Raw genomic sequence first — 12,514 nt, 5'->3', positions numbered from 1 at the left:
GTTTTAAAGCAGAGGCTAGATGGCCATCTGACAGCAATGCTGATTCTGCGAACCTAGGCAGATTGTGACGAGGAGGGCAGGAAGGGTTACATCAGGGCTTAGTTCTTGTGGCCCCTTCTTACATGCCCAGGGTAAGGCCGATTGCCACCTTGGGGTCAGGTAGCAATTTTCCCCAGGCCAGTTTGGCCAGGGATCCTGGAGGTGTTTTGCCATCTTCTGGGCACGGAGCAGGGGCCACTGGGGCAGTCGAGGGTGGGGGGGTAGTGGTGAATTTCCTGCATTGTGCTAGCAGATTGGGCTAGATGACCCTAGAGGTCCCTTCCAAACCTATGATTCTCTGAAAATGTGACACACACTGTTTATAGAATTATTTTTACAAGAATCAAGAGAATCTAGAAAAAACGTGCCCCTTGTGCCACAGAGCTTCGGCTATTCTCCTGCGGATCTCTCTCGTCCTCACCCCATAAATGATCGGGTTGAGCACTGGGGGAAGAATCACGTAGAGATTGGCGATGAGGATGTGGGCATAATGGGGGATGTTTCGGCCAAAGCGGTGGGTGAGGAAGGAGAAGAACGCTGGTGTGTAGAACACAAAAATCACAGCCACGTGGGAGCCACAGGTGCCCAGGGATTTCAGCCGGGCCTCCTTGGAGGGCAGCCGGAAAACAGTGCGAAGGATTTGCACATAGGACAGAACAATCAGGAGCAAATCCAACATGAGGAAAGCAATCGTAAACAAGCCATAGACCATATTGATCCTGATGTCGGCGCAGGAGAGCTTGGCGATGCCCATGTGCTCGCAGTAAGTGTGGCCAATATTGATCCTGCCACTGCAGAAAGGAAGGCGCAGGGACAGCAAAGCAAGGGGCAGGACTAAGAGGAACGGTCTCAGGAAAACCCCCAAACACATCCAGCCCACGTTTGACTTAGTCAGGACTGAGGTGTATCTCAAAGGGTGACAGATGGCCACATATCTGTCAAAGGCCATGGCAGCCAGCACAACCGATTCCATGCCCGTGAAGGTGTGGATGAAGAACATCTGGGTCAGGCAGGCCCCAAAGCTGATCTCCCCCAGGCCAAACCAGAAGATGGCCAGCATCTTGGGCATGGTGGAGGTGGACAGGCCCAGGTCGATGGCCGAGAGCACGGAGAGGAAATAGAACATGGGCTGGTGGAGGCTGGCCTCTGTCTTCACGATGAAGAGGATGGTGAAATTCCCCAGGAGTGCGATGAGGTACCCGATGCAGAAAGGGATGGAGAGCCAGGCGTGGACCTCCTCCAGCCCAGGAACTCCCAGCAGCACGAACGTGGGTGCGTAGAAGTGGGTGGCATTGTAGGTTTGCATCCTCCTGTATCACTCACGCAAGTCCCTGCCAGGATGAGAAACGAGTGAGCATTATTCCACATGGTTCCTTCTGCACACGGGTCCTTCTTTTTAAGAGCTGTGGAGCTGCAGCAGGAAAGTACCGCATCGAAGCCAAGAGGCAAAAACAGAGATGTGGGAGACGGAGGAGTCAGAATGGGAGGGGAGGCAGAAGGCCGAGAGGAGGCGGCTTTCGTTGCTTGTTTCCGGAAGGCGGAATAGGGAGGACCAAGAAGGGCAAGACGGGAGCAGCTGCAATGTGGATTTCTGAGGCTTGTGTTTCTGACTGTCATTTACGCCTTTCAGCCACCTCTCCCCTTTTTTGCGGGTGCAAAACATGCACATATGTGCTTGGAGGCACGCGCATACACTTCCTGGCTTTGTCCACATGTCAAATGCATGACCATGCTTGCGTGCAGCATAGCAAGTAGCCCACCCATTGGTTCCACTGGAACACAGAAGAAAACAGAAGAAAAACCATGGCCGGTTAGAGGAGATCAGCCCAACCAGGAACGATTCCCATGGACAGTGTTACCCCAACAGCGAGGGTTCTTCCAATAGGTGAATTCTCAAACAAGCAACTCGGCCAGCCCTCTGGTTAGCGGCATCCAGTAGGAAACGGGTGAGGGGCCTGGGCGAGGTGCTGGGAAGCGAGGGCAGGGTGCCCATTTACTTGCACCCTTTCCTGGGCAGAACTGAACAAGTGCTTGGCTGTGGGAACGAGCCATGCCTTCTGCACATCAGAGGATGCGATGAGAAAGACAGACATCCTCTCTTGCAGCATAAAGGAAAGAAAATGTCTGCTCCTCGTGAAACAGAAAAAAACATGGGAAGAGCAGCGATGAGCCATGGAGCATCAGCACATGCCGTGTGGGACATGTCTGCCACCCGACCGCCACCCACAGGCCTCCAGTAAAGGTCTTGCTCCACAGCGCTGCTGCAGATCTTTGTTGCATACTGAACTGCAACCCACTAAGTGCAGAGCATGTGCTCCACCCCGGAGCGGAGCCCTTCCAAGTGCAATGGCTGCCTCCCCAGCTGCAGAATTCCCTGAGTATAGCTTGGAGGGGGGGGGGCAGGAATGGACACCGTGTTGCCAGCATCACAGCAGGTGCCATTGAGGAGCTGCTGTGTGGCTGGTGCTTCTCAGGTGCAGGTTGTGGAGGAGATGCCAGGGGTGAGGGGCGATGCTCCAGTGGCTCAGGAGCTGTGCAGGCACTGAGCGCTCTGTGGCGGGAAGACTTGCCTCCCTGTGTGCCTGGACTCTGATGCGGTTGCCGGGACAGAGGACGGAATCGCTCACCGCAGCAGCTGCTGTACAAGGGCCACAGAGTCAGGCCACCCAGGGGCAGGGAGATGCAGGGTGCAGATGAAGGATGGGTGCCTCCGCTCCACGAAAACATCAGTCCCAACTGAGAAGCCAGACCCAGTTTGGTGGCAGTTGCTGAAAGAGGAAACAGCAGCTCCCGCAATGCCCTCCACAGCTGCCTCCCCCTCTGCACAGGATCGAGAGTCTGGCCCACTCACCTGGCGAGGGTCCTGGCTGCCTGCTTCTCCTCGGAGTCGAAGGGGATGTCCAGGTGAGGGGCTGGCAGCAGCTGCATCCTGGCTGGGGCTGTGAGGCTGCCTGGCTGAGCTGGAAGCTGCATTTATGGCATCACCTTGGTGATCCCCAGCAGGCCTCTCAGCAGCTCAGCCTGGTCTCCAGAGACGTGAGAGTCTCAAGTGAGGCCTTCCCATTTGGCAGTTAGAAGAGTCGGACCACCAGGAAGGACTTTTGCAGCTCCGGAGACTTGCCAGAACCCCCCCCCCCTCCGGACTCTCCCTGCCCAAGTGGTTGAACTGGCCACACTCACGATAGTTTTATTGCCACGAGGGAAACCATGTTGTAGACTTACGAGGGGCTCTGCCCCAGCTCCCTCCACATGCCAACTCCGTAGCTTGCTGCGCTCGCAACATGTAACGGCAGCTGGAATACTGGATGAGTGGAACGGACTGTGAGGTAGGCCGGGCTGAGAGGCTGAGTCTGGCCCCCCGTCAGAAATCTCCTGTGGCATTGCGGGGATTTGAGCCTGGCTCTCCTCGTTCCTCCTCTGAGGTTGTTGTAACCCCCTGACCACACAGGCTCCGGTAAGTCAGGGCTGCTGTTAAATCCCCTTCGTTTCCTAACAGAGGGTGGGGCTATTCCGCCCCCCCCCCCGTCTATCTGTGCTGCTTGCCTTCGCTGGCTTCGCATGCGCAAATCTCTGGGTCTATTACAAATAAATGGGGGGGGGGGGGAATCTGCGCCCAGAGGATGTGATTCATTTTGCTTTTGGCACCGCACCCCATCTTCATTTTCTGCTTAGAACCATAGAATCAAAGGGTTGGAAGGGACCTCCAGGGTCATCTAGTCCAACCCCCTGCACAATGCAGGAAATTCACAAATACCTCCCCCCCCACACCCCCAGTGACCCCCATGCCCAGAAGATGGCAAAACACCTCCAGGATCCCTGGACAAACTGGCCTGCGGAAAATTGCTACCTGACCCCAAAGTGGCAATTGGCCTTACCCTGGATATGCAAGAAGGGGACACGAGAACTAAGCACTGATGCGACCCTCCCTGCCCTCCCCCTCATGACCTGCCCAGGTTCCCAGACTCAGCATGGCTGTTCGAGGGGCATCTAGCCTCTCTTCTTTTCCGAAAGTCACATGCCGCACGTGGACTTTGTCCTTAAAGCGGCCCCCTCCCTTTCACAGTACAAAGCAAGCTGTAAGCTACTAGGATGGACTCGATGGCCCCGCAGCCCCCTCCCCACAACTGGATGTTTCTGTGAGGCTACCCTCTTCTCTGAGCACCCTGAAGTGAGCCACGAAGCACCAGGTGAAGATCTCTGGGGAAGCCCTTCCAAACATGAGGCTCCTCGGAAGCCTGAAGGCAGGGGACGCCTTCTGACTGACCGATTCATTGCCGAGTCCACGAAAATTGTCTTGTGTCAAACTTGTCGGATTCGAATTCTTAATAACGTTTTCTGCATGAAATGGAAGCAGCTGTACGTTCCGCATTTACTTATTTATGTAATGTATAGCCCCCTTTCTCACTTGGGCTCAAGGTGGATTACACAGAGTCAGTGTGATCGACAGGATGGGCCATCCAATAAACACGGCAACGAGGCGCTTCTTTTGCCCCTTGCTTTCCCCCTTGGGGCGCCTGTTGCGTGGGGGGGTCTTCATCCAGGCCTGGCTCGGGGGGGTGGGGGGTGGGGGGGAGCAGCCACACCTCCCTCTCTGGGTCTTGAACTGCTGCTGCCCTTGCTGTAGGGCAACCATTAATTCCCCCAAGCAGGAAGACCCTGTAGCAAAGGATCGCTGTAGGGCAACACCACCACAACACGCAGTGATGTGCAGATGCAGCCACAGGATGAGTTTGGCAAGCTCCCCAGATGCGTCTTGGACATTTTCCCCCACCAAGGCCAAAAGGCTCAGAGGTAGAAGGCGCAGAAACGGAGGCAGCCGGAGTGCGGTGTTTCTTTGTGTATTTCTGGTCAGGCCACTAGAGGGCGGTGAAGCACGCAAGATGCGACTCAAGGGGCCACAGCTGACCTCCAGGAGAAGAATCGGGGCAGACGGGGCGGGGGGGGGGGAGCGGGGAAGCACACACGGAAGCTGAAGTTGGTTCCCAGTTCCCAATCGGCAGAGCAAAACACAAATATTGGGGGAAACCGAAAAGCTCTGTACCTCGAAATGAAGACTGTAGGAGCACATATAATACAGCTCTCCTCCTCCTAACCTGGCTTCACTAGACTCCAACAGCCCCACCCCGTTCTCCAGGAATTTCCTAACCCAGAGTGGGCAACCATACACTCTCAGAGTATCTAGCCTTGCAGGGTTGTTGTGAGGGCAAAATGGAGGGGAGGAGAATGATGTGCGGTGCTTTGGGTCACCATTGTTGAGAAAGGCGGGGTGCAATAGGAATAAATAATAGGTAAGTGTACATGTAAGAAAAATCCTGTTCTTTTTTTAAAAATTCCTCTGAGAGTCCAAAGAAAATAAATGTAAGAATGAAAGTCACCTGTGTCTGATTTCTGGTGTCTAGATGTTAAAAGTGCCGTGCTGGTAATTAACAGCCAAAAACAACCATTTTCCCACTGACATCTGAGTTACTGGATTCTGGGGGCCAAGCTACACGTGACGAATGACACTTGAACGGCAAGTGGATTAAGTGGAGGGCAAGTGAACAGGGAGGAATACACTTGCTGTTCAAGTGTCATTCGTCACGTGTAGCTTGGCCCTGGATGAAAGCAGGTTCAGATGAGGGGTTCAGCACCTCAAAGTTTACAGCCCCTGACACCTTTCTAGAAGTTAACCTGAAGCAGGTAATTGCAGAAAGAAAACCCATACTAATGATCAAAAATATGATATTAAGGCTGTTCCCAACACCAGCTTCTGGGAGGCAGCCCAATAAAAAAAACCCGGTATATCCCTTCAGGGGAGAGTCCACGGAATATGGAGGTGTATTATATGTGCTCCTACAGTCTTTATTTTGGGGTACAGAGTAGACGTGGGCACAAACAGGTGAAAAAACCCCAAACACCCCAAACATAAGCAGAGATTCTCATGCACAATACATTTAACGCACCACAGGACAATCACGGCGTGATCTCTGCTTACGATGGTGTCTATTTGCTGTGATGGAAGTCTTGCTGGCCCCGGAGGAAGTGGAAGTCCCGTGAAACAAGCTGGATCATCAAGCCGGCAGCTTGTAGGGCCGGGGGGTTCTGCGGAACTCCCCGATCTGCTTTGGAATTTACCAACAAAGGAAGCTTGCATTCTTCTCTGTCTACGAGTTCCATCGACTTACCTTTGAAATAGACAATTTCAGTTCCTTTTCCCCTTTTGGTTAAAGGAACAATTTCTTGGATGACAGTCTCCAGAGTTTATTTACAGAAAATAATATTACGAGATTGCTGAATTATTCCTGTGGGACTCTCTTAAAGGGACACGGAGCATTTATGACCACAACCACCCCCACTCGTTGTATTGAGACTTTCAGGTCTTTGTATGTATATACATGTTGTTTAAAGTGTGTAGTATTGTGCACTGAGCACATCAAGGAAATTCTTCATTTTTCCAGAAAATCATTGCTTGTGTATGTATTTTTTGTTCCCAAGTGTTTTGGTTCGTATCCACGGAGAAGGCATGGATGAAGAACATCCGGGTCAGGCAGCAGTGGAAGCCAATTGCTCTGGGGCCCAGCCAGAAGATGGCCAGCATGAGGGGCAGGGTGGAGGTTGAGAGGACCAAGTCGGTGACAGCCAACATGGCCAGGAAAAGGTACATGGGCTCGTGCAAGCTGGGCTCTGTCTTGATGACCACAAGGAGCACAGTGTTTCCCACCACAGCTAAGATGTACATGGGACACAGAGGGATCGACAGCCACCACTGGGCAGCCTCCAGGCCCGGGATGCCGATCAAGAGGAAGGTGGAGGGTCTGGCAGTGGCGTTGTTCACAGGAGACATGAGGGCATCCACTGAGGAGGTTCAGCCACCTGCAAGCACATTGGAGAATTGGCACGGAGAACCAGAAGGGACCCTCGTTCTCTGGAGAACAGCCGGTCTGAACCAACGGGACTCGCAACCCAGGCAGTCACATTGGGGTATCCTATGATCTGTGGGCGGTTGTGGAGAACCCTCTCCCAGGTTGTGCGTTGCCCATAGTTGAGTCTGGGCCTGGTCAAGAGCAGACACTCCTTCACTAGAGCCTACTTTAAGAGGCACCTGTGAGAAGGGTCTGCAGAGCCCGTGTCTTGCTGAGGGCAACAGAATGCCTTGAACTGACTCTGCAGGAGTCCTTCCTGGTGGATCGTGCCCCTCTACACAGTTGGGAAAGGGATGTGTTTAACAATACAAAAACAGCCTCCATCCTGCTCTCTCCGTCCTGGAACATTTTTCTTTGTAACCCCCCCCCCCGCCTCGATCAGCGCTGGACTGACCCACAGGGCCTGTTGTAGGCAGGGGCCCAGGGAAGCCCTCTGTGGGCTGCCACCACTCTGGTACAGGTCTCCTCGGAAGGGCCCAGAGCACCCAACCAACCTCTTTTGTTTATTCTTTCCCAGTAGGTTTTACTTTATATGTGACCGAATGAGGTGTAAGGACCCAGGAAGAATAATAAACAACTTTATTTAAGAGGGTCTTTGGGTTGAAAGGTGGCATTGGCAAGCATGTGGTGACTGGCTTCAATCTGACTCACCCTTCTGACGAGGGTCCCTCCGTCTGCAACAGCCTCTCTCCGGCTCTGCTCCCCAGCAGTGAACCCCTCCCGCTGTGGAGAGGCCTTTTATACCTTCTGCCCAGGCACCACCACCCTACTTTTCTATTGGTGCAATTTTCCCCTCCAAATCCCCACTTAACCAATCACAGGACCCAAAAGGGACCTGGGAAATGTAGGCCCTGCAGTCACTCTAGTACAGGCTTCCCTGGAGCCACTAGGCCTCACTATGCAGGCTCAGGCTCATAACAGCCTCTTTGGACCACTTTACTTGCTGGTGACATTCATGCCGAGGAGATCAGTACTGGGAACATAAGGGCCCGTTATGGGCCTGATCAGATCAGAGCCGTGGGTCATTCCAGGTTGAGAAAACAGTGCAGGGTAGGGTTGCCAGCTCCAAGCTGGGAAATTCCTGGAGATCTAGGGGGGTGAAACCTGGAGAAACCTGAAAAAAGTGGGGTTTGGAGAGGGAAAGGACCTTGGCATGGCGTAATTCCATAGAATCCACCCCCAAAAGTAGCCATTTTCTCCAGGTGAACTGATCTCTGTGGCCTGGAGACCAGTTGTAATTCTGGGAGATCTCCAGCCACTACCTGGAGGCTGGCAACCCTAGTGCAGGGGGCTCAGGTTTAAGCCCCCTTCCATGTTGTTTTTATCCGCTCTGAGCCTGCTCACAGAGAGAGCGGACTATATGTTAAATAAATAATAATAATAAATAATTCCCACTCTACCTTGAATTAGGGTTCCCAGGTGCCTGCCAGAGGTGGGCAAACTCCCAGGGACTTGTCCCCTCGCCTGCCGATCTGCCAGCAATCGCCGCGAGATCGAAAGCCCTCCCAGAGGCCGCCTGCCACCGGCAGGCACCTTCAGCACACATGAGTGGCTCGTGTTCCTGGAGGGCCCAGCGACGCCGCTTCCGGAAGGGACATTGTCACAGTAGCCACAGGGTTTTCCTGCACTTCCTTTGGGGCTGGCTTGGGCCCCCAAAAGGCTGAGTCTGCCCCATGCAGCGCTCAGGACTGTGCTCCTGTGGCTGGCGTGAGGATGACATCACTTCTGGAAGTGATGTCATTGTGCAAGCACTGGGGGGGGGGGGGTGCGTGCGCAAAGACTGACTGCGCAGGAAACACGAGGTAAGGGCCAGTCCCCCCCACCACCACCACCAGGAGGAGGGTAGAGGGACCTGGCAACCCGACACTGAATCCGCCCACACCTGGGAACTCCCAGAGCACATCTGGTTAATAGGACTGAGGGTATAGATTCAGAGGAGTCAGCCGTGTTAGTCTGTAGTCGCAAAAGAGTAAAGAGTCCAGTAGCACCTTTAAGACTAACCAACTTTATTGTAGCCTAAGCTTTTGAGAGCCACAGCTCTCTTCGTCAGATGCAACTTTAGTGTAGCATAAGCTTTCGAGAACGGAGATCTCTGAGCCTTTGTAGCTCCTTTGGCTCTCCTTCCGCATCCCCTGAGGGGCAGCGAGGCCAAAGCAGATGAGTCTCTTCCTTGACTAACTCATTTGCTCACGGTAAGTGCTTCTGTGATGTCTGGGTCTACTGCAGACCAACATGGCCACCCACCTAAACCTGCCTGCTCCTGGGCTCAGCTAGGGACCAACCCCAACATGCCTGTCCCGAAAGAATGGCTGCCCCTCCTGCCACTTCTCCTCCTCCCTCCGTGGGACCCCTCCGTGGCCATGCTAAGTCTTTGGCATGAGACCCACCCAGAGACGGGTGGGGAGGCCCTGAAGGGCTGTTATCATGCTGGTGCAGACGAAGTGGAAAGTTAACCCCTCCCTCTGGCACAGCTTCTTCTCGGCACATCAGAGCCTCTGCTTGGCCCTCATTTGCTGCTTCTGCATGGGAGACTGAACAGACCTGGTGGGAAAGAGAGGCTGGCTGGTGGGGGGTGGGGGTGGGAAAGACGGCGCATGGTGTCACTTGCGTTCTGAAAGGCCGTGGAAAGGAGTCCGGTCAGAAGCAGCCTGGAGCACTCCCCGCATCTCAGCTGCCGCACCCACCAGGGCGGGCACACGAGGGTGGCGTGGGTGCTGCACAGACCCTGGTGGTCTTGCTGCCTCCAGCACCCCACCCTCTCAGCCAACCACATCAGTTCTCAGTGTGGTGCCCGGGCACTCATTGTGCGCACACATGGGGCAGCCAACGGCACCTTCTCTTCCAAACGCTCCAGGAAGGGAGGGCAAAACAGGGAAGTTTTCAGGATCGGGGCCTCAGCGCTGGCCCTGCCCTGGTATTTCTGCTTCACACCAGAGTGTGCTTCGGAGGGGAGAGTTGTGAGAGCAAAGACACTTCCCGGGTGAGGAAAAGCCACGTGCAAAGGAGAGCTTGTGATTGTGCCTCTCTGGGGCCAGGAAGGGGTTGGCCCCTGCAGGCGTCCTACGGTCCCCCCCTTGCCCCGGCACACTTTCTCTGGGTATCTGATACTGCCGGATGTCCCTCCCAATAAATAAAAAATAAAGAATGAGGGTCTAATTGACAGGGCGGGGGGGGGGGATATTTGTCCCAGTTACCTTCCTTCCCTACCCTGAATTGTGGGGGATCAGGGTAGGCGGGGAAGGCTCATTCTGTGGGCACTGGCTGCGTAGCTCACTTGGGAGCATGGATTTATGGGAGAGGCACAGCTTCCAAGGAGAGGGCAAAAAGGCCTTTGGGTCCTCTATGAGCCACGCAGCAGCAGCTCCACATCGGGCGAAAGGTTGGCATTGCCCCCCAAGCTCTTGGTGGAGACAGTCCCAGTTGTCCGAGGAATGGGGATCGGGGCTGGAGGTGGAGGCCTTGCTGTGATTCCAGGTGCACGGAAGGCCCTGCTTTGCCCCCAGAAGGTCGCCAGTTCAACCTCTGGCATAGTTCAGAAGCTTTGGGCAGCAGGAGTGGGGCGGAAGAGCTGAGAGTCGTGGCCAGAGGCAACACTGAGCCAGAAGGGCCAGCAGGCTCACTCATGTGATCCTCCAAGAGGTCCGGACAGGGGAGCCCAAGCACCCCTCCCTCCTGACCTCTAGGGCTCGCTTGAGAGCCCTTCACTCCTGCTTTCTCAGGCACACGACTGATCTCTGTCAATTCTGCCTGTGGTGTTTGGCTGGACTTACCGGTCAGCCATATCCCTCCATGTGCCATGCTGCCTCTGATGTTCCTCCGGTGCCTTTGCCTTGGTGATGCCAACTGAACTCAGCGACTGGTGACGATCATGGCTATAAACGCCCTTGTGCCCGCCTCCAGGTTGGTATGTCCGGGACAGCCCTTCCCTGGAGCACTGGAGCAGCCTCGGACAGCTGCTGTTGGCTGGAACAGCTCAAAATAGATTTGTCTTGAGGGGGGGCTAGTTTCTCCTGCTCTCTTCAGACAACAAAGAGACCCAACCTTCACAAGGAGAAACCACGGTGGGATATGAAATTATGGACCTACTAGAAACAAAGCCCATTGTGGGGAAAAATACAATGGGCTGTAGAAAGGGGAGAGCGGGCAGGCAAGTATTCCCTCTTCCTCCATCACTGATCCCAGCCGGTGAAGGAGGGGGGTGGGCATTGCCACCTGCTCAGTGCCGTATTCAAGTAGGTTGAAGGGGGCAGGCATTGCCACGTGCTCATCTTCTTATCCTGAAGGGAATTGCCTCCTGTTCTGTGACTGATCCCACCCAGGTGAAGGCACTGGGTAGGCATTGGCACCTGCTCCACTCCTGATCCCAGCTAGGTGAAGGGGATGGGCACTGCCATCTTCTCTGCTCCTGATCCCACCTGGGTGAGGGGGGGTGGGCATTGCCACCTGCTCTGCTCCTAATATCAGCTGTGTTAAGGCAGAGAGGGGGCATAGCCACCTACTCCGCTCCTAATGCCAGTTGTGATGAGGAGGATGGTGGGCATTGCCATCTGCTCTCCTAATACCAGCTGAGTTAAGGTGGGGGTGTGCATTGCCGCTTGCTCCACTCCTAATATCAGCTGGGTTAAGGCAGGGGCGGGTATTGCCACCTTCTCCGCTACTAATATCAACAGGGTTAATGTGGGGGGAGCGGGCATTGCCACCTGCTCCACTCCTGATACCATCTGGCTGAAGGGAGCAGCCATTGCCACCTGCTCTACTACTAATACCAGCTGAGTTAAGGTGGTGATGGGCGTTGCCACCTGTTCCACTCCTAATACCAGCTTGCTGAAGGGGGGGATGGGCATTGAGTTGAAGCTGGCTGAAGGAGGGGATGGGCATTGGCTCCTAATATCTGCTGTGTTAAGGTGGGGGTGGGTATTCCCACCTGCTCCACTCCTAATACCAGCTGGGTTAAGGCAGGGGGGCAGGTATTGCAACCTGCTCCACTCCTAATACCAGCTGGGTGAAAGCGGGGGGTGGGAATTGCTATCTGCTCCGCTCCTAATACCAGCTGGGTTAAGATCGGAGTGGGCATAGCCACCTGCTCCACTCCTGATGCTAGCTATCCCCAAAAAGTCATACAGACAGCCTGGGCGAGGGCAAACGATGTAGGAAGGGAATCGCTTTTCGAACCAGCAGGAGGGGACCGGGAAAATAGAATTGTGTGGGCATTGGATTTTACCCCGAGAGCCAATCAAATTAAGAAGATAGTTTTCCAGCATTGGAAGTTGGTAGAAGGTATTAGAGGCTGTGAACTCAAGCCTAAAATTGGCTTCCGTAAAACTAAAAGCTTGAGAGATGACCTGATACGGGCTGACATCAAAGATAAAGATAAATTATACAACTTACCACGAGGTAATTTCAGATGCAGCCACTGTCAAGTATGTAATGTATTCTGGGAAGGGAAGGAGATTGTTTTTGGAGGCAATAGGCTTGTCTTTGACCATTTTGCCAATTGCCAGACTAAGGGGGTCATCTATGCTTTGGAGTGCCCATGCGAATTGATATATGTTGGGTGCACCTCAAGACCCGTT

At 54.2% G+C, this 12,514-nt stretch overlaps 1 protein-coding gene across 1 annotated transcript; it reads right to left on the bottom strand.

Moving 5' to 3' along the window:
• Positions 1-382: 382 nt before the first annotated feature.
• LOC129326431 (olfactory receptor 52E4-like) lies at positions 383-1,345 on the bottom strand. Its single transcript, XM_054974589.1, has one exon. The coding sequence runs from the start codon at positions 1,343-1,345 to the stop codon at positions 383-385; it is 963 nt and encodes a 320-aa protein (XP_054830564.1).
• Positions 1,346-12,514: the final 11,169 nt, after the last annotated feature.

Source organism: Eublepharis macularius, chromosome 3 (genome assembly GCF_028583425.1).
Source record: "Eublepharis macularius isolate TG4126 chromosome 3, MPM_Emac_v1.0, whole genome shotgun sequence".
Lineage (NCBI taxonomy): Eukaryota > Metazoa > Chordata > Lepidosauria > Squamata > Eublepharidae > Eublepharis > Eublepharis macularius.
The sequence above is the reverse complement of the archived record's forward strand: the minus strand, read 5'-3'. Positions and strand labels throughout refer to the sequence as shown.